Source organism: Sturnira hondurensis, unplaced genomic scaffold (genome assembly GCF_014824575.4).
Source record: "Sturnira hondurensis isolate 20B ecotype Veracruz unplaced genomic scaffold, ASM1482457v3 Scaffold0022215, whole genome shotgun sequence".
Taxonomy (NCBI): Eukaryota; Metazoa; Chordata; class Mammalia; order Chiroptera; family Phyllostomidae; genus Sturnira; species Sturnira hondurensis.
Window position 1 is genome coordinate 4,706,567 of NW_028094846.1, and position 18,740 is coordinate 4,725,306.

The 18,740-nt window shown below is 49.0% G+C and overlaps 1 protein-coding gene across 12 annotated transcripts in view; it reads left to right on the plus strand.

Annotated features, from left to right (window-relative positions):
* Nucleotides 1-18,740, plus strand: part of DNM3 (dynamin 3) — a 383,116-nt gene that overhangs the window by 119,506 nt on the left and 244,870 nt on the right. For all 12 annotated transcript variants that reach the window (XM_037035176.1, XM_037035187.1, XM_037035185.1 and 9 more), the window contains exons 10-12: nt 1,795-1,933; nt 10,075-10,161; nt 14,843-14,913. In XM_037035176.1, coding sequence (XP_036891071.1) covers nt 1,795-1,933; nt 10,075-10,161; nt 14,843-14,913 — 297 coding nt within the window. The remainder of the gene's footprint in view (nt 1-1,794; nt 1,934-10,074; nt 10,162-14,842; nt 14,914-18,740) is intronic.

Here is an 18,740-nt window from a genome sequence, read left to right on the forward strand (position 1 = left end):
GCTCCCCGTGAGTCCATGTTTGGTGACCACCAGCTGCCGGAGCTCAGCATTTCAGTGTAGATCTTCAGTCTGTGTGCTCACTAGCCGGGGGTGGGGGGGTGGGGGGATGGGGGGGGAGGGAGGATCGGTTGTTACTGTCCTGCAGTTGATTTGCCCGTAAGGTGATGATAAGGCACTTGAGACAGACATATTCATGGCTTGTTTAGGCCCCAGAGGTCATGTGTGAAAAGCGTTGTTCCCAGTTAGTACTGTTGCATGTTTGCATAATAGAAACCCTCCTTGCCCACTGAGGGTCCGATGGGCCCTCTGTTCTGCAAACCCTGAGAACGGGCAATGAGCCCGGGAGGGAGGCATCCTGGTGGGCAGACACAGATGAGTGTGATAGTCACGTGTCCTACCACGGTAGTAACGGGACTGAAACTCGGGCCCTGACCACTGCCGTGAAACAGGGTGTGGGGCTTCGGAGGAGGGAGGCCTTGTCGGCTGCTGGGGGTGGGGGGGTGGGTAGGCACTGTAGGATGTGGCGTTTTGATCTGGGCTTGAAGCACAGGTGGGATGTGGATGGGCTGAAACTCGGGGGAGGCCAAAGTAAACGCCACAGACGAAGGCAGAGAGATGAAATACTGGTGTGAGTGTGTTTGTGGAAAGGCAGGTGGTCCGATGTGGCTGAAACCCAGGGTGCGTGAGAGGAAGGAAGGAGATAAAGGAGGGTAGGGTTGGAGGGGGAAATGTCTAACGTTAGACTGAACCGTGTGGGTTTTACTCTGTATCCAAGGTGAGAAATTACAGCCGCAGTCTCGTATGATCACTGCAGTTAGAGCAGAACAGAGTGTGCTCAGCACATGCTTAGGAGGGACATGGAGGAGAGCTGCTTGAGGAAAGGAAGTGTTAAATTCCCCCAGAGAGACCCTGCAGAACCGAGTGCTGAAGGAAGTGAAGTAAGGAGAGGTGAGAAGAGATAGGAAGGACGGTCTGGGAATGGGGAGCCAAGTGTGACGCCCAGACTGCCCGGGGTCCGGGGTCCCTCTTACTAGCTTGTCTCCATGGACCCTTTGTTTAAATGTGAGTAACCGTCTTTCACATTTCATGAAGCACACGAACACACACACACACACACACGCCTGCTTTCCCGAGCGCCCGCGCAGCACAAGACGAGCATTGTTTCCATACCAACTGGAACTCGTTCCAGCCGAACAGAAAAGGCACTTGCAGTTTTGGCTATTGTTTGTTATTTTTGTAAAACTCACGGTTTCACCGTCCTGGGCCCCAGGTTAGTGTCATTTAACCGCTTTGTCCTCTAGCTCCCTGGGACCTCGGAGGGGGGCCCACTGAGCTCACCATGAGACTGCCGCCCAGTCGCCTTAACTGTGGCAGCATTCAAACGTGAAGACCGTTTCTGCCCCACACAGGACAAGGGAGGGATGCTTCTGGAACACGTCAGAAATAGAAGTGTCCGTGGAAGACCCCATTCCTGTTCCCATTTTCTCCTCTCTCACTGCGGCTGAGAAAGGAGGCAAATTACAGTCAGTCAGGCTGGGCAGTGTGCCAGGTAAACATTTTGGGAACTAATTTTAGGTAATGCTCATCATCTATAGAACAGAATCGATTATGGAATATGCGTATGAAAGGTATCATTGCAAATGCTACTGTGGTAAGCATAAGTCACGTCGTAACTTTTAAACTAGGGTCTTACAAGCTTTCTTCCAAGTGGCCTGTCGATCAAAACACCTCTGGACCAGTACTTGGTGGTACTCATTTCACGAATTTAACGTGGGCTCTCCTTCTTACGTGCAGGACAGGGCTGTTTACCCCAGACATGGCCTTTGAAGCAATAGTCAAAAAGCAAATTGTGAAGCTGAAAGGGCCTTCCTTGAAGAGCGTGGATCTGGTGATGCAAGAGTTAATCAACACTGTCAAGAAGTGTACCAGAAAGGTAAGCTGGAATCATTGAACTTCCGGCTAGCCCCCGTTTGGTTTACCCTTCTTTCCTGCCCCACCCTTCGTGTGCCTCCCTTCGCCCGGCTCCGCCCCCCCACTTTGCCCCCGAAGGTGGTGTGTTCACTCACGGGGAACCTCTGGGAGGAGCACTGAGCAGGAACTGATTTCCTGATAGATGGCATATTTATGGCGCCCTAGAGCCATTGTCCCCAGCATGTCACTAGTGGCTTCCCGTGACCTCCACAAGAGCCACGCTGAACCTCAAGCACTCTCGTACAGCCACTTTGTTCATGGCTTTTGCCCTCATTTTCAGTAATGATTTCATGGAGGAAATAGGGACCTGAACTTGAACTTCAGTTTCCTGGCCTCACAGTTGCTGGTGTTGCCAGCCTCGCCCGCGCTTCTCTGTCTCCGTGGCCGTGGTACCCTGACCGGGGCTGGGCTCCAGTCTGGGCTCCCACCTCCTAGGAACTTACTTTCTGATTCTTCTCTTTCCTCAGTCATCACCTTCTCCATCACATTAAAAAAATGAGTGTATAATAAATACACATATGTGTCTTCTAACTTAAAAGCAATAACATGTAACAAAAATTTGCCCCTGCCCTGTTCCTTTCCTTTATGGGTCGCCTTTTTGGGAGAAGAAGTAGTTTATACTTGCTCTCTTTACTCTTTCATGTCCAGTTAATTCTTCAGCTGTCTGAAATTTGACATCCAGCCTCCCGCCCCTCTGCTGAAATAATTACAGGGTGGTCAGCCAGAGGCCCGATACCCAATCTCGTTAACAAACACTCTTATTCCTGTACACAGTAATGCACACCGTATTCCACTCCCTCCCTGAAGCTGACCCCCCCACGGTCCTCTTCCATCTCCTTTAGGAGCGCACTCACCTCCACCTGCCTCTGCCCCCTGGAGTCCTGCAGGGCTGGCTCCTGGTTTTCTTCTCCCATCACTGATTTGGTCCCAGCGGCTCGTGTCTCCTGTGGTCCAGCTGCCACTTAAACTACCCCCATTCCCAACCCTACACTTTGACTCGAGCCTCCTTCTCTACAGTCTACTGCAGCTACTCTCTTTTCTGAGGCCCCAAACAATGTTTTTGTTTTTGTTGTTTTTAAACTAAGCGAGTCCGTTGGCCTCCTCCCCGATCCTTCTGCCGGCACTGTGGCCACCCTCAAACTCTTCCTCTGAAGGGGCTCCTGGATAATATACATGTTGCCTCAAAACCACTCCGTGGCCCCTCACACGGTGAGAAAGTCCGATTCTGTCGTGGTCACGGGTAGTCACACTCTCTGGCCTCGGAATACTTCCACAGCCACATCCGTGGTCACTGGCTGCTTGCTCGGCCGGCCCACGTGGCTCGCACCATCCGGACGTGTTCCTGGCCCTTAGCCTTGCCCATGCGGTCGGTCCTCTTGGTTTAGAATGTCCCCTTCCCCCTCCAGTCTTCGTCTGCCCTCTTCTCTCATTTTCAAGACCCAGCGCAAGCATCGTCTTTTCCTGGAAAATCTTGTGGCGGGGCATCTGTGCGTCCTCTCCTGCCTGTCCTCACTCGTTTCTTAGGACTCACTTTGGCACCCGGGGTTTACCCCATCCCAGCACGTGGATGCGCCATTGTGACTCCTGTGCTGTTTGTTTGTAAGGGGGGATGCCTCTTCCTGCTGATTATAAACTCCTGTAATTTTGTAGTTTAAAAATTTTTATTGAATTTATTGGGGTGACATGGGTTAACAAAACTGTATAGGTGTCAGGTGTAGATTCTACAAGACGTCATCTGTATATTGTACTGTGTGGTCACAGCTCCAAGTCAAGTCTCCTTCCATCACCATTTATCTCCCTTTACCCTCTTCTACCTCCCTCATCCCCCCTTTCTATCTGGTAATCACCATACTGTTTTCCTGTGTCCATAAGGGTTATTTTTTTAAGATTTTATTTATTTTAGGGAGAGGAGAAAGAGAGGGAGAGACACATCAGTGTGTGAGAGAAACAGTTGATCCGTTGCCTCTGCCTCTCCCCAAACCAGGGACCAGCAACACAGGCATGCACGTACCCTGACTGGGAATGGAACCGGCGACCTTTTGCTTTGCAGGCTGATGCCATCCTGGCCAGAGCTTTTTTTTTTTCCTTTTATAAGCACCTTTTTGAAAAGAGCTGTGTCTTTTATCTTCTTATCTCTGGCACCTACTTCAATGACCAACCCTACATCAGAGGCCTTCTACAAATAGGAGTTAATTTTAGATGTTCAAAAGAGAACCCGATGCTAAAGACATCTGTGCTTGGATTTTAAAGAATATTTTCATCCTTCTTTTTAAGTTGAACATTTGGACAGGTTTTTTTTTTTTTTTCCAAATACCTACCTATCCTTTTTCCTTAGTCCTCTTTTGGATGTTCTTATTTTTGGCTTTATAGTTATCTTCAAGTTCTTTTACTTCAAAACTGTCCAATTAAAATCTTTTGCAAAGCAAAATAATCCTAATTAAAGTTGAGTATGCCAGAACCTTATTACTTGATTTCTTTGAACACGAGCCACATACAAGGCGACCCTGTAACTTATCATCCAACGCAGGAGAGTTCCGGAATTGAAAGGGGAGCTAGCGGTACTTCCCTGGGAACGACAGGTGAACCAAGACAGCCCCCGGCGATCCACTGTTCGGTTCGCTCCAGCTGCCTGGTGACTGACTGTACGAATCAAACTTACAACAGCATTTTCATGTTCGCTTCCTCATGTTGCATATCTTATGGGCACAAGGTTTAATTTCTTCTTCTTAAGGCACACACACAAACATCAGTGAAAACTGTGGGATGTATGTGTGTTCATTCACAAACGCAGAGCTGGCCTTCCGGCGTGGGGGCTGCACTCCCTTCAGGCTGCTTCTCATGGTTGTCTCGGGGGGCACAGGGCAGCGCAGGGACACTGGAGCCCTGGGAGCCCCTGGCTTAGCTCTGGAGACATCTCTACCTGGGCATCGGCCCCCAGCCGCTGTTCCTCCCTCCTGTGCTCCACAGCATGGTCGCAGGGGGCTGAGGTTCTCTGCAGGATGCACTGAGAGGAACACCTTGTGTTTTCACAGTTTAGCAATGGTGCCGTTTGCTGGCCTCTTGGGAAACGCCGTTCTTGCATCTCCACCATACCAATGAATTTTTTCTCCCTGCTCATAAAAAAGAAAAGCTTTGCAAGGGAATTATAAAAAAAAAAAGAAAGATGCCTCGCTTGACTCTTAGAAATACGGGGAAGGATTTTCTATTACAAAGGGCTGTGAGAAGGGATGCTGCATTTTGTGGCCCATTAGGTAAGTAAAGATGTGGCCAGAATGCACCTGCCTGCACTCATGCCTCTGAAGCCCTGGCCCTGGCCTTCTAGGCCTCCACTGTCTCCCCGTGTCCTGCTCTGCACGCCTCCCAGGCTCCCTTCCCTCCGTCCACACTGGGCTCCTCGTTTCTTCAACAGGGCTGGGCACTTTTCTGCCTGATGTGGGGAACGCTCTGCCTCCCAATGGCTGCACGGGTCACACACACACACTCATCCGTCTTCATCTACTGACTGAGCTTTGTCTTTCTCTGTGGCACCCGTGAGCACATGAGTTATACAGTCTGTGTCTGTTGCCGTTGTAGTTGTCGGTGGTGAAGGAGGAGGAGGAGGAGGGGGAGGGGAAACGTACAGGGGCATGGGAACCTCAGCTCCCTGAGAGCAGGGACTTGGCTTGTTACCCTGGTCCCTCTGTCCCAGCCCCTCGGATGGCCAGGTGTTCCGCAACAAGTGTTGAATGACCAATGGAAAGAATGAATGTTCAATTTGGCAGAAGCAGCCACTTGGGTAACTTGCCGTGAGCGCTTGTAGGAGGAAGGAGAGTGGCTACGCAGCATCCTGGTCAGGTGGGGTCTTCCCTTCCCCCCGGGGAGATCCGCCCTGGTTCTGACTCTGGACAAAGAGATGGGCACCTCACCCCCTGCGACAGCGGCCGAGGCGAACAGAGTGTGGCGTGCTCTCTGTAGGGCGGGCGCCCCACGTCACGGGGCGCGGTGCTCAGTTTGCAATCAGGCTGATTAAGACAGTGCAGACGTTTTACTGGGTGTGTTACCGGGAGTTCAAGCCTGGGAGCTGGCTTTTACGGGGTGGAAATACTACCTTTTTGTTGTTGCTACTACCTGTGTTTAAACCCTTGTTAAAACCAGATCCAGTTGACATATGTCACCGTATTAGGTGTTTTAGATGGTCAACATAATGATTCAGGATTTGTACGCATGATGCCACCACAATAGGCCTAGTTAATTAAGATCATTACCACACAAAAATAGTTATAAAAATTGTTTTCGTGAGAAATCTTAGGATCTACTTTCTCAGCAACTTTATACATACACCATACAGTATTGACTAGAGCCATCATAGTGTGTATTGCATGCCCAGGGTTTATTTGTTTTGTAACTGGAAGCTTGTACCTTTGACTCCCCTCGCCCATTCTGCCCACCCCAACCCTTCCGGGCCCATCTGTTCTCTACCTGTGAGCTCAGATTTTTTTTGTTTGCTTGTTTTTGTTTTATAGATTCCATATATAAGTAAGAGCATGTGGTATTTGTCCTTCCCTGTCTGACTTGTTTCACTTCACATAATGTCTTCAAGGCCCATCCACGTGGTGGGAAAGGGCAAGACGTCCTTTTTAACGGCCACATAATATTCCACCAATAGCATCTTTTATTGTCACAAATCATTAAAGCATTTATGGTCATTCTCATTAATTCTTAACTTATAATTGACCTTGTCCTCTGCTTTTCCTCTTTCTGTTTTGATTTTTCTTTTCAACTGCTCATTAGTATGTCTCCTAGAGATAAGCTTGGGAAGAGAGGAAATCTGATAGTTGTCTTCACGTGTTGTGTTGATACAGTGGCAATCCCCCCCAAGCTCCTGTTTGGGCGTTTTCTGAATCACGTGGCAAGGTCACGTCTCCTCTGACTACCTTTTAGTTTTACTTCACCCAAGATTGAGCTTTTTGGTTTTATTCCTCAGCATTCGCTCATGAGGGCTTTCATTTCTCGGCTTAAAAAGAAGTGGTCTGTGAGGTGCAGAGTGGAGGTGCGTACCGACGAGCCTTGGGTTGTTCCCTTCCATACCTCATCATCTCTCTTGCCAATTGTCCAACGTGTCTGAGCTTTAGGGATTTGGGATTCGACCACTTGGAGCAGGAGAGCTCACAGGATTTTCTTCTCTCCAGTCGTTTGACCCAAGTCCACCTGGATGGGGTCTGGCTTCCTCCTCCATTCTGTCCCCTTCACTTAGGACTCCTGACACTTCCTATGCGCCACTCCTAAAATATAAAACACCCAATAAAGTTTCCCCCCGTTTACCCTTGTGCAATTTCTCGAGCAGCTTTATATTTGATCTCCTTTGTAGATACTTCCATTTCCCCTTTTGAAAAGATCACAAATATGTCGTGCCCTGCCAAGTACTTTATTCATGCCCCAAATAAATACACCATCCTGTTATATACAACTAAAGGGTTATTAGGAATTGGGGGCAGGTTTAAATTCATAGAAGTGGAATAAAATTATGGTATGCTTGTAGGAGCAGTAAAATCATTATTGCTACTCAGTTTGTAGAGAGTGGCCAACATTACGAGGTTTATAGGTTTTCAATCAAAACCGAGCCCATATCTGTGGTTCAGTCAAACCAATCAGCTCAAGTCATGGGCATGAAAAGCGTTTTGCTCTGGTTTTTATTTTCCCAGTGCTGTTTGCTGTGGAACTGCGAGCAGGTGATCACCTGCTGACCCGGGCCTCCGCTCAAGGCGAAGTGTGGGGGTCTCGCTGGTCTCTCTCTCTCTGTTCTCAGGGAAACCTAATAGCCTGACTGCCCTAATCGGATTAATCAGTGGTTAATAAATTTAAAAAGTGTGTAATTTTTATTTTATTGTATAGAAATATCTTTCAGGTGATTTATTTTTTTCCCTCTAGGGAAAAAGAGGCTCATGCTTAAAATTAAATTTTTATATCGAGGTCCCACAAATGTAACTAAACATTAACCTCAATAACACTTAAAATGTTGGATTTTATTAAAACCTGTTTTCATATGTATATTTTAGAAATTCTGGTGCTGCTTTCTCTCAGAATGGGTACAATTAAAAATTTTTTCTTACAATTCTATATTTCAAGTTCAGATCCCTGAAGTCATATGGATCATATTATTTTTATAGGCTCTTTCTTATTATTTGGGAATATTCAGTGTAGTTTGAATGATAAACTATTTGGAAGTAATTTGCCATTCGATAGCTGTCCAGCGTTGGAGACTCACCATCACCATGGAGACAGGAAGTCCTCTGAGGCCTTGTCACAGCACCTTTGGCCATTTACTTCTTCGTGATTTTCTTTTTTAAAAAATTATTTATTTAATTGTTGTTCAAGTAGTTTTCTGTCTTCTACTCCCATCCCAGCCCACCCCCCCAGTGCTCTCCACCTCCCTCCCATTTCCACCCCCTTTGTTTTTGCCCATGTGTCCTTTATACTAGTTCCTGTAAATCTCTCCCCTTTTCCCCTGAAATTCCCTCCCCTCTCCCCTCTGGTCACTGTCTGCCTGTTCTCTATTTCAGTGTCTTTGGTTATATTTTGCTTGCTTGTGTGTTTTGTTGTTTAGGTTCCTGTTAAAGGTGAGATCATATGGTATTTGTCTTTCACTGCCTGGCTTATTTCACTCAGCATAATGCTTTCCAGTTCTATCCATGCTGTTGCAAAGGGTAGGAGCTCCTTCTTTCTTTCTGCTGTACAGAATTCTATTGTGTAAATGTACCACAGTTTTTGGATCCATTCATTTACTGCCGGGCACCTAGGTTACTTCCAGCTCTTGGCTATTTTAAATTGTGCTGCTGTGAACATTGGGGTGCGTAGGTTCTTTTGGATTGGTGTTTCAGGGTTCTTAGGGTATAATCCTAGCCGTGGAATTGCTGGGTCAAAAGGCATATTCCTTTTTAGTTTTCTTAGAAATCTTCTTTGCTTTTTATAAAATATTTATTTTCTGCATTTCACTGTGTCTGTACAGTCAACCTGCCACTGCAGACAGTAAGGCTGTTAACACCAGCTGCTGGGACACACACTGGGTGTGCAGTCAGCGTACACCCAGGGCCTGGGGAAGGTTTGTTCAATGGCTGACTGATGCGGAATGAAGTTGGAAACATAAAGTGATTATTGCCCATAGTAAAGCCTTGATTCCTCTGCCCTGTATAAATCAAGTGACCAGCACATTTAGATAATTAATAGGGGACCAAAGGTCTAGAGATGGTGTCTTCTAGATCAGTCTTTTGGTGCATGTGTTGATAGAGTGTTGATACTTTGTAAACACATTCTTACAACTGCTGGCTTCCCATTGTGCATCCAGAGCCGAAGAGGTTCTTAAAAATTAGAATGATTTAAGTTGAGGATACTGACTGCACCTTAGGTAAGAGCCGTAGGGGAGAGGCGAGGGAAGGAATGAGCAGTCAGGGTCGAGTTCGTTTTAGAACTAAGTCAGGGGTTGTGCCCACTGAGCTAAGGAGGCGGTATAGAGCCAGCAGTCACAAAGCCCACCCTCCTCCCAGTCCGTGCCGGCCTTTTACTTCTTTCCCACTCCCTGCTCCTGTCCCCCACTGTGCACAAACACATCTGCAGGGGAAGAATGAAAAATGAATGATGTCTGTGGTTCATGCAGTGAATTGCCATCACAGGGTGACAGATGAGACCCTGGGCTCCGGAGTCCGAGGACTTGGGTTGGAGACCTGGACCCACCCAGTCTGAGCTGTGTAGCCCTGGGCAATTCCTTAACCTCTCTGTGCTTTGCTCTACTCCTCTGGAAAATGGGTGAATCGTAGGATCTGTATTTTCTGACTGTGGTGGTTTTCGAATGAGGTTATTTTGTGAGGTCCCTGGCCCGCAGCCTGAAACCATCCTGGCTGTCACTTCCTGCTCGTCCCCTCTCCTCACCTCTGTCCTGGAGGGAGTGCTGGCTTTGGAGAGCAGTGCTGCCCGGTGTCTGTTTTCCGGCTTCTTTGGAGGGACGTCCCCTGCAGGTTCCAGGTTTCCTCTGACGTCAGCTTGCGATGCCGCCTACGTACCTTCCATGGAACGTCATCCTTTAACTCTGCCCCTTTCAGCGCTCACACGTGGGTCTGTTTCTCCCAACAGCTGGCGAACTTCCCCCGACTCTGCGAGGAGACAGAGAGGATCGTGGCTAACCACATCCGCGAGCGGGAAGGGAGGACCAAGGACCAGGTGAGGACAGGCCTCCGGGGCAGCCTGGTGGTCTGCAGCTCTTAGCCGTCCCCGGGGGGGAAAGGAGTGACTGAGAACACAACCACCCGTGTTTATTCTCACTCACGTATACATTTCATTTACAGGTGGCTATAGTAACCTCTCAGGTACGTTAAGAATATAAACAAATACAGAGACTTGGGAATTGGGAAGGACGTGATTTAAGACGCAGTGGAGGGAGTTCGTTGTTTTTCCTTGGCGCCCCATCGATCCTCATGGGTCCCCCTGGCCTGCACTCAGCCTGCTTTGAAAACCACTAATCCAGAAACGTGGCACATTGTTTCTTTAAGACAGGGCTTTAAAAAAACTTCTAATGGGCCCACAGGTGGGTGCCAGGGTAGTTGTAAACTCTTGACATCCTATGCACCAAGTTCAGTGTTCTGATTTTCTTTTTCTGAGGACAGTGGGCAAAGCTATCTCCACCAGCTGACCCAGGAACCTTGCACCGAAGAAGAAAAACTGTTCGGAGCAGCTCTTTGACACATTGCTAACTATTTTGTAAACGTATACGGTTCGTAAAGAGTAGCCTTGGGAATCTCGTCCAGTCTTCTGTGAATCCAGAAGAATATTTTCAAGGCACGATAACACTAAACACAGTGAGGGACCACGTGAAGACAGAAGCTTTGGGACCTGAGGCGGGTTTTCTCTCAGTTCTCTGTGAGGCACTTCCATGGGGAGGGCGAGGGTTTGCGGGGCCTCCGCGGTGCCAGCGCGAAGCCGTCAGTGCAACTGTAGGGAGGGGACCCTGCCCTCCGGCTGTACGTGCCCCACAGCCTCAGCACGTCCTGGCCGCTCACTCTCGGACTGTCGTTTTCTCACGGATGACACCGGTACCTCTGGGCGGGCATCTCTGAAGTCCCCTAGAAGCGAGGATTCAAGATTCCGTGGTGCTCGGGGGACTTGGAAAGGAGGGGAGAGAGGACGGGGAAGAGGAGGAAGGCAGAGTAGAAGCGAGAGGCGGACAGACCACAGGGGGAGCCACACACACGTAGCTGAGGGCGTGCGGGGCTGAGGTGAGAGGGCAGGGTTGGGCGGGGACCAGGTGGAGAGCCACGCAGGAGGCCCCCTGCTCTGGGGGTTGCTGAGTGACTTTGGTGGCAACCAGCTGTCTGCCCGACCCGCGGGTTCATGCCTCTCCTTTTTCTCCTCGTGCTTTGAAAGTCAGCGAACTATTATTCATAGTTTCCACCTTTCATGCCCTTGGAGAGCCACGGGTTGGAAAGCAGGAACAAACAAATCAGTGTTCAGAACCAGTGCAGTCAAGCTTCGGGTCACGTATGTGACCCTGAGGCCTGGAGTCCCCAAGTGTAATGTCAGGGCTGCGGCTGGACCAAGGAAATGTACCTCCCAGTGTCGGCTGCACTCCTGACCCTAAGTAAAGAAGGTAATCATTTTAGTTTAGTGCCTTTATGCTAGAAAATTGGACAGTGATATATCCTACTTAGCTCTTCCCTAAGAAATCAATATCGAGGGCAAAGTAGTGTCGTTATCTTTGTGTTCCTACCTATGTGAGTTGTTAACATCTTCATCTTTCATGGCGTCGTCATTAGGATTGTGGGTTCCTGGTCCTGATGGTCTGAGTTTGAACCCAGCTGCCCGTTTACTTTCTGTGTAAACGCACAAGCTAGTCAGCATCTTCACACTTCAGCTTCCTCATCTTCAAGTGGGATAACGATGGTAGTTGACTCGCAGGCATTTGGTGAGGATGGAAGGAAGGGATGCAAGCCTGGCTCTAGTTCATCATCCGTGTCGGGGGTTTTCCCCCCAAAGTGCCTCGGCGCACAGTAGGTATGAGAAAGAATTGCTTTCTCAGTTCATGGGAAGTGGTCTTTCATCTGCAACTCTGATGCGCTGGTTAATTAATTCCCGGAGAGGGGGCCAGGGGGTGGGGCGGGTGTGTCCTCCTAAGTGACCGGCTCGGGGGGCCTGAGGAAGCTGGTCCTTGCTTCCTCTGGCACGGACCCCTGTGGCTGAGGGGACACAACCATTTGCCCAGATGTCACATCCGGGTTCTGAGCTCTGGGCTCCTGGGGTCACATGCTGCTTCTGAAGTTGCTGGCCAGAGTGACCGCTGTCCTCAGGCCTCTGTGCCAGAACTGTTTGAGGTGTTTTTGCAGTGTTTTTTTAATACGATTATTACCAACTTCTGCCCTGGAAGCTTTGTGGGAAGAAACATCATTCAAAAATTAAACATATGGAAGCCCATAAATCTGCCTGTGGGTTTTTTTCTGAAACAAAGGTCTTTTGAGTGTGCGTGTGCCTGCAAGCATGCCAGGCGCCCCTACACATGCAGCGACGGCCACCGAGGCCGCTTGGTGGGCCGGGCCGGCTGCTGGGGGCAGCTCCGCACCTCCCCACCCCACGGTCAATCGCTGCGGGCGGAAAAGGCAGGGGGCGACGCTGGGAAAGTGGAAAAATGAGGAAAAAATGCACTCTTTTCCTTTTCATCCCCCATATGCGACTTGGCTCTCTTCCTGGGATGGACACAGACTCCCAGTTTCCAGGAATCTGAACGAGAACCGCCACGGTTGTTCTGTTTTCCTGTGCTGCAGGCCAAGTCCGTGTGCAAGCGCGTCCAAGACGTCCGGGACAGCTCTTGGCGAGGCTGAGGATTATGTAGATGTTTTGCTCTTTACAGCGGTAACAGTTTTCTTATGCTGCAGCATCATGGCTTATTCAGGCAGACGGCTCGCGAAATGGGTTTGGGAGTTTCACGTTTGACAGAGCCTGGCTTTGTTATCGGGAGCATAGAGTTAGTGCCATGGACGACCCCATGATGATAACTCTTCCCAACACTTCGGTTTTCTTCATTAAGACGAGAAACAAAACTGCATCTCATGCTGTGAAACTTCTTTCTACAGATGTGATGTTGTTGGCCCAGCAGTGCCCGCACCTTGACTTTGTTTGGTGGTGAGGACGGTTTGGGGGGATCCTTCTGCTCTTCTTTGGCAGGTCCTCTTGGGACTAAGAGCAAGATTTGGTGGGGTGACCAGCTGGATCCCCTCCAGAGCAGAGCCACAGAGCCCAGTGCAGTGGGTAGGGAGTGAGAAACAGTAGGCCTCGCGCTAGTTCCGTGGGAATAAGTCGAGCACGTGAGAAGTAGCCCTTGTTCAAAGCTGGGAGACAGTTATCACACCTGCAGCCACAAGTGTTTCTCGGACACCTACTGTGTGTGTCGTGCTAGGTTCTGGGACTAAAGTGGGCAAGGAGACCAGTGGAACCCCTGCCTCCACGAGGCCGGCCACCCTGCGGGGAAGCAGAACAGCAAACAGAATATGATTGGTTATATTGGTGATAAACAGAACAATGCAGAGGACAGGGCGCAGTATGTGTCAGACATGACGTACAGGCTCCATGAGAGTCGTACTGTGATCCAGCGTGGTGTGGGGTGAGGGTCACGGGAGGAGTCTCCCTGAGAAAGTGCCCACGGCGGGGCGGCAGAGAGGCCCAGCCAGTGAACCGTTCCCACGAGTGCTGCGACGTGCTCCAGTGTCACCTGCAGTGTCGGGAGTTGGCGTGACAGTGTGTGGCCATTGAGAGCTCTGGGGGTGCACAGGCAGGGAGTCTCAAGTAGTTTCCCCCCTGTCAACAGGTCTCAGCATTGTAGGAAGACGGGTCCCCGTTGGGAGAACAGAGGAGACTTGGGACGGGGACTCAGTTCTGAGTTACTCCTGAAGAAAGCTCTGGTTGTCCCACTCGCTTCTCGTTCTAAGTCTCCTTGTCTGCCAGCGACAACTCTTTTCTGCAGAAGGGCCGTCCACACCTTGGACTCAGACTTTATATGTATCTCGTAATCAGTGCCTGTTCATGTTGACTGGCACACGTGTTCGGTTGATGCCTTGACATATCTTGGAGGAGCCACGCGTTGCTCGAGCTCCGTTCCAGGCCCTGGGATATCGCAGTGGCTGCAGCAGGCAGCACCCATGTGATCGACTGGTAAAAATGTACTGTGTCAGCCAGCGGCAGTGCCACCGAGGAGAGGGAGTTAGAGTCCCAGCAGCGAGGACAGGAAGGGTGCTGACTGGGACAGAATGGGCAGGGAGGGTCCCCCCGTGAGGTGACCTTTCAGCAGAAAACTGGCTGCACTTTCGCTTGGATAGTGAAGCCTCACTGCCCTCAGGAAGGCTGTCCGTTTATTTGTAGCTTGCCCTTTTGAGCTGGTCAGTGAGACGCGCTCTGGCTTGCCTGGAGGGACCTTAATGAGATGGAAGAGGAGAGAATGCACAGGGGATGAAGTTGCTGCTTCGTGGCTAATGATGGTGTCCATGGGAGCAGGAAGCTCCAAGCAGCCCAGCACTGGCCTCCTTGCTGTGTGCCCCGCTTTCGAACACCGTGCCTGCGTTTCGGAGGAACAGAATAATTCTAGGTTCTGTGTGTAGCTGGCCAAGAGCGTGTGTGTGCCTCAGCCACTGGAATACTATTGTCCTCTCGTGGGAATCAGACGTCTCACATAGCTATTCAGTCTCTAAATTTAGGCTAAGAACGATGAGCCTCATGAAAAAACCAAAATGAACACACCTTTTCATGCCACCTGAAGCGCCCTTTAAAACTTCAGTGAAGATAACCTGTAGACAGTTGCTCCCCTGAGTGTTTGCAGATGTTGAAGAAGGGCTTCACCGGTGTGTTTCTTTTCGCCCCACAGGTGCTGCTGTTGATTGACATCCAGGTCTCCTACATCAACACCAACCACGAAGATTTCATCGGCTTCGCCAAGTAGGTGAAATGCTGGATTGCCGCTCGCGCGCGCCCCCTGCTGCTTTGTCTAGAAAGCACACCGTGCATGCCCGCAGCCCCACCGCCTCTTGCCAGGGCCTTCTGGGTCAAGGTTAACTCTGAGCCGACCTGTAGAGGAGGCGGTCACGGCCGTGGGGCCACACACTCTCCAAAAAGTTGTTGGCTCCCTTGTTGTGCAACCTGTGAAGTCACATGTGTCTCCCCGACATTCATTGTTTTTGGATGATGATCTGCAGTTTGTCCTTGAACTCCCATAGACAAGCAGGAACAGATGCACGTTTCCAATGTGTTTGGGAACAAGTTTCCCACAGAATCTTGAAATACCAAGTGCAGTTCATGGGATACATCTCCAAGTTTGAATACGGAGTCCTATTTTTTTTTTTTTTATAAAACTGTCCTTGGTGGACTTAAATGTGATCTTTTTGGATGAACATTCTCTTTTCTATAATATATATCTTGGATAAACTTGTCTCCACTTGCTATTGCATCATAACTGCATTTTGTTATTTTCTCCTATTGTAGTGCTACATTCACAGATATCATTAATTAGACATTGCATTTAGTTATTCGGGGCCGCTAATTTACTTCTGGCCTTTTCAGGACCCTGAGTTCACCATTTTTCCTGCCCCAGAGCAGTTTTTGTTGGCTTTTCAGGAGTTTTGATTCTAACTCTGAAATATATTTGCGGCATGCAGATGCTCCTAACTTCAAGTGTGTGAAATACAGTCTCTTTAGATAAAAAATAGCGGGGCCCCGGGTCCTGTTACGCGACTGGGCGTTCAAGAACAGGGACAAAAGAAAAACAAAACATGACCAAGTGCAAAACCAATGAGTTACAAACGGACCTCGGAGAAGCTGGATGTAAATCATGTGATCAAAAACTCAGCCCCAGCCTGAGGAACCAACGGACATGCATGAGGGAGGCAAGGTCCCCTGGCTGCAGACCTGGCTGGAACGGTGACGGCCTGCCCGGTGCCATCCGCAGATTCGGAAGCCAGGGGGCAGCAGACGAGTTTCTGCTCCGGGGTCCTCTGTCTGTGACTGAGGGGCGATGTTGTTGGAATTGGGCACGTCCCTGTGGTCAGTTGTGTCTGTAGCCACACTGTCTGCTCCAGCTTCCAGGCAAGTGTCTGCTCCACAGGCATTTTATGCAGATCCACGCCCTCCTTGTAGCTCCCGTGGGCCCCTCTGTCTGTGCTGCTTATTTCCTCCCAGTCACCAGTGGGAGGAAACTCAGACTGCAAGATGCTTCCTCCTCCCTGGGCCTGGAAGGGGGACCCAAGAGTTTCTGCCTGGTTTCTGGCACTGTCCGGGATCTCTGTGTGGCCTGTGCCACACTCTGCTCTTGGGGGGAAAATACAAGAAGAAGAAAGAAAAAAAATCATTTTCGTCTTTTAGGAGTTTGCCTAATGATTGAAAAATACGGAGAAACACATGTGATGTTGTAAGTTGACACAGTCTTTATTTCCTTCACTTGCTTCCTTGAGGAATTTCAAAGGCAAACAAATCCTTGCATCATTTTAAAGACCAGGGACGCTTCCCTTAAGGGTGATTTTTACTGATGACAAAGGGCGGTTAGAGGTAGACGCAACCTCGACGTGGTGACATGGAAGGGGCATTGCCATGCTGCCCCAGGGTGGTTCCCTGAGCCGCGCAGAAAACGCAGGGAAAGCTGTAATTGGCTTGGGGAAGTTCAAGTGTGGAACATGTTTTGTAATCGATGTTACAGTTTGAATTTCACCCTAGCCTCGGCTTGAAACACTTTTTCCCTCGGTTATTGTTTTGTTTCTTTTTAAGGATACATGATCCAGTTTACTCTCCCCAGCAAATTCCAACAGGTTCTGCCTCAGAAGCTGTTGGACCACAGCATTGTATTGACGGTGTTTTCGAAGGCGTGTAACGTGGCAAATGGAAATATTTTCCAATGCAGCCTTTGGCTCCATCCATGTAACCCAGGGGACCGCCCCAGCTCTCCCGCCCCGAGGCAGACTGTGAACGGCCATGCTTTTGGGGAGAAAAAAGCGACAATGTTCAAACCACTTTAGAAACCCAGCAACTTTTGCACAGTTCGCGTAGAGGTGCATCTGTGCACCTGAACTTCCTTGGGAAGGGCTGGTCTGGGGGTCGGCAGTCGGTTAGTTTTCCAGGGTTTGCACTGACGGGCTCTGGGCTTTACTGCATTGCTTAGCCTGTCTGCAGCTCAGTCTGCGGCTCTGCTGCATGCAATAATAGTCTCCGACTGTATACCTTTCAGGGTGGTCAGGAGATCCCATTGGTGACGTGTTGTGAATCTGCTTTTGAGATCCGTAGTGAAGTCTGTAAAGTGAGAAAGGTCCACCCATGCTCACTCATACAGGCACACTTACACACATAGACACACTCACAGACACAGGCACACACATATACACACAGAGATACACAGACACAGAGAGACACACACATAGACACACGTGCACACTCACACAGACCCAGAGGAATTTGCTTACTAGATGCACCATTTTACTTGGTTGTGAAATTTTTGGTGATTGGAGTGTGCCTGCCCCCCGGGTAATTTTAGACATCAGCATTATCTCCAAATGTGATGTTTTGCACCCAGACCTGGAGGTAGATGTTCTTTCCATTTGCACACTGAGTCGGAACACATTTCAGTGTGACGTGGCACAATTAGGATGACAAAGAGATGTTCATTTCAAAATTACTTTGAGGCATTGTGGTATTTTTTTATGCTTTTAAAAATAAAAAATATAGCCTGGCTGGTGTAGCTCAGTGGATTGAGCGTGGGCCTGCGAACCACACGATCGCAGTTTGATTCCCAGTCAGGGCACATGCCTGGGTTGCAGGCCAGTTCCCAGCACGGGACCCACAAGAGGCAACCATATATTGATGTTTCTCTCCCTCTCTCCTTCCCTTCCCCTCTAAAGATAAATAAATAAAATCTTTAAAAAATAAAATAAAATAAAAACATGTAACAACTGTAGCTGTAAATTTTCAAGTTGGCAGGAGTGCTGTTTCCATCCAGGAAGAAAAGTCTGGCCATATTGGAAGAGAAGTATGTGAGTATATTTAAGCTCCTGAGATAGAAAATCGAGGTCTCGAGTTGAGGAAAATAAGAATTTGTTTCATGAGATTTTTAGAAAATTGTCAAAAGAGGGGGACCACTTCTCAAGTTCATAGACTTATGACATACACAGCACTTCACACAAGTATGTTTTTCAACTGGGATGGCTTTGTAGCCTAAAAACTTTAAAAAAGGAAAACAGCGCTAAATGTGGATTAATGGAACACGAATTCTCAGAGTATTGTTCAGACCATCTTGAAAGTCTTCTGTCTGCTGCGGCATTTATTCTGCCATGTGAAATATGTGGAACTTTTAAAAAAAATTTTATTTATTTATCTTTAGAGGGGAAGGGAAGGAGAGAGGGAGAGAAATATCAATGTATGGTTGCCTCTCATGTGTCCCCTGCTGGGAGCTGGCCTGCAATCCAGGCGTGTGCTCTGACTGGGAATCGAACCGCGATCCTCTGGTTCACAGGCCCGAGCTCAATCCACTGAGCTACACCAACCAGGCAAATATATGGAACATTTTTCTCCCTCCCATCTCCTGGCTGTTTGTTGAACACGGACTGTAAAATAGGTATCATGAATCGCAGGTCCGAGTTCACGCTGCTCTAGGCTTGCTTTGGAATTTCCTGGTTTCCAAAAGCTTGACCTTTCAACTGTAGTCTAGTTTCTGCACCTAAGAGTCTGGGCTTCTGGAAGAAAATGTCAACTTTCCTTGTGACTGAAGGGTTTTAATTTGTCATCGT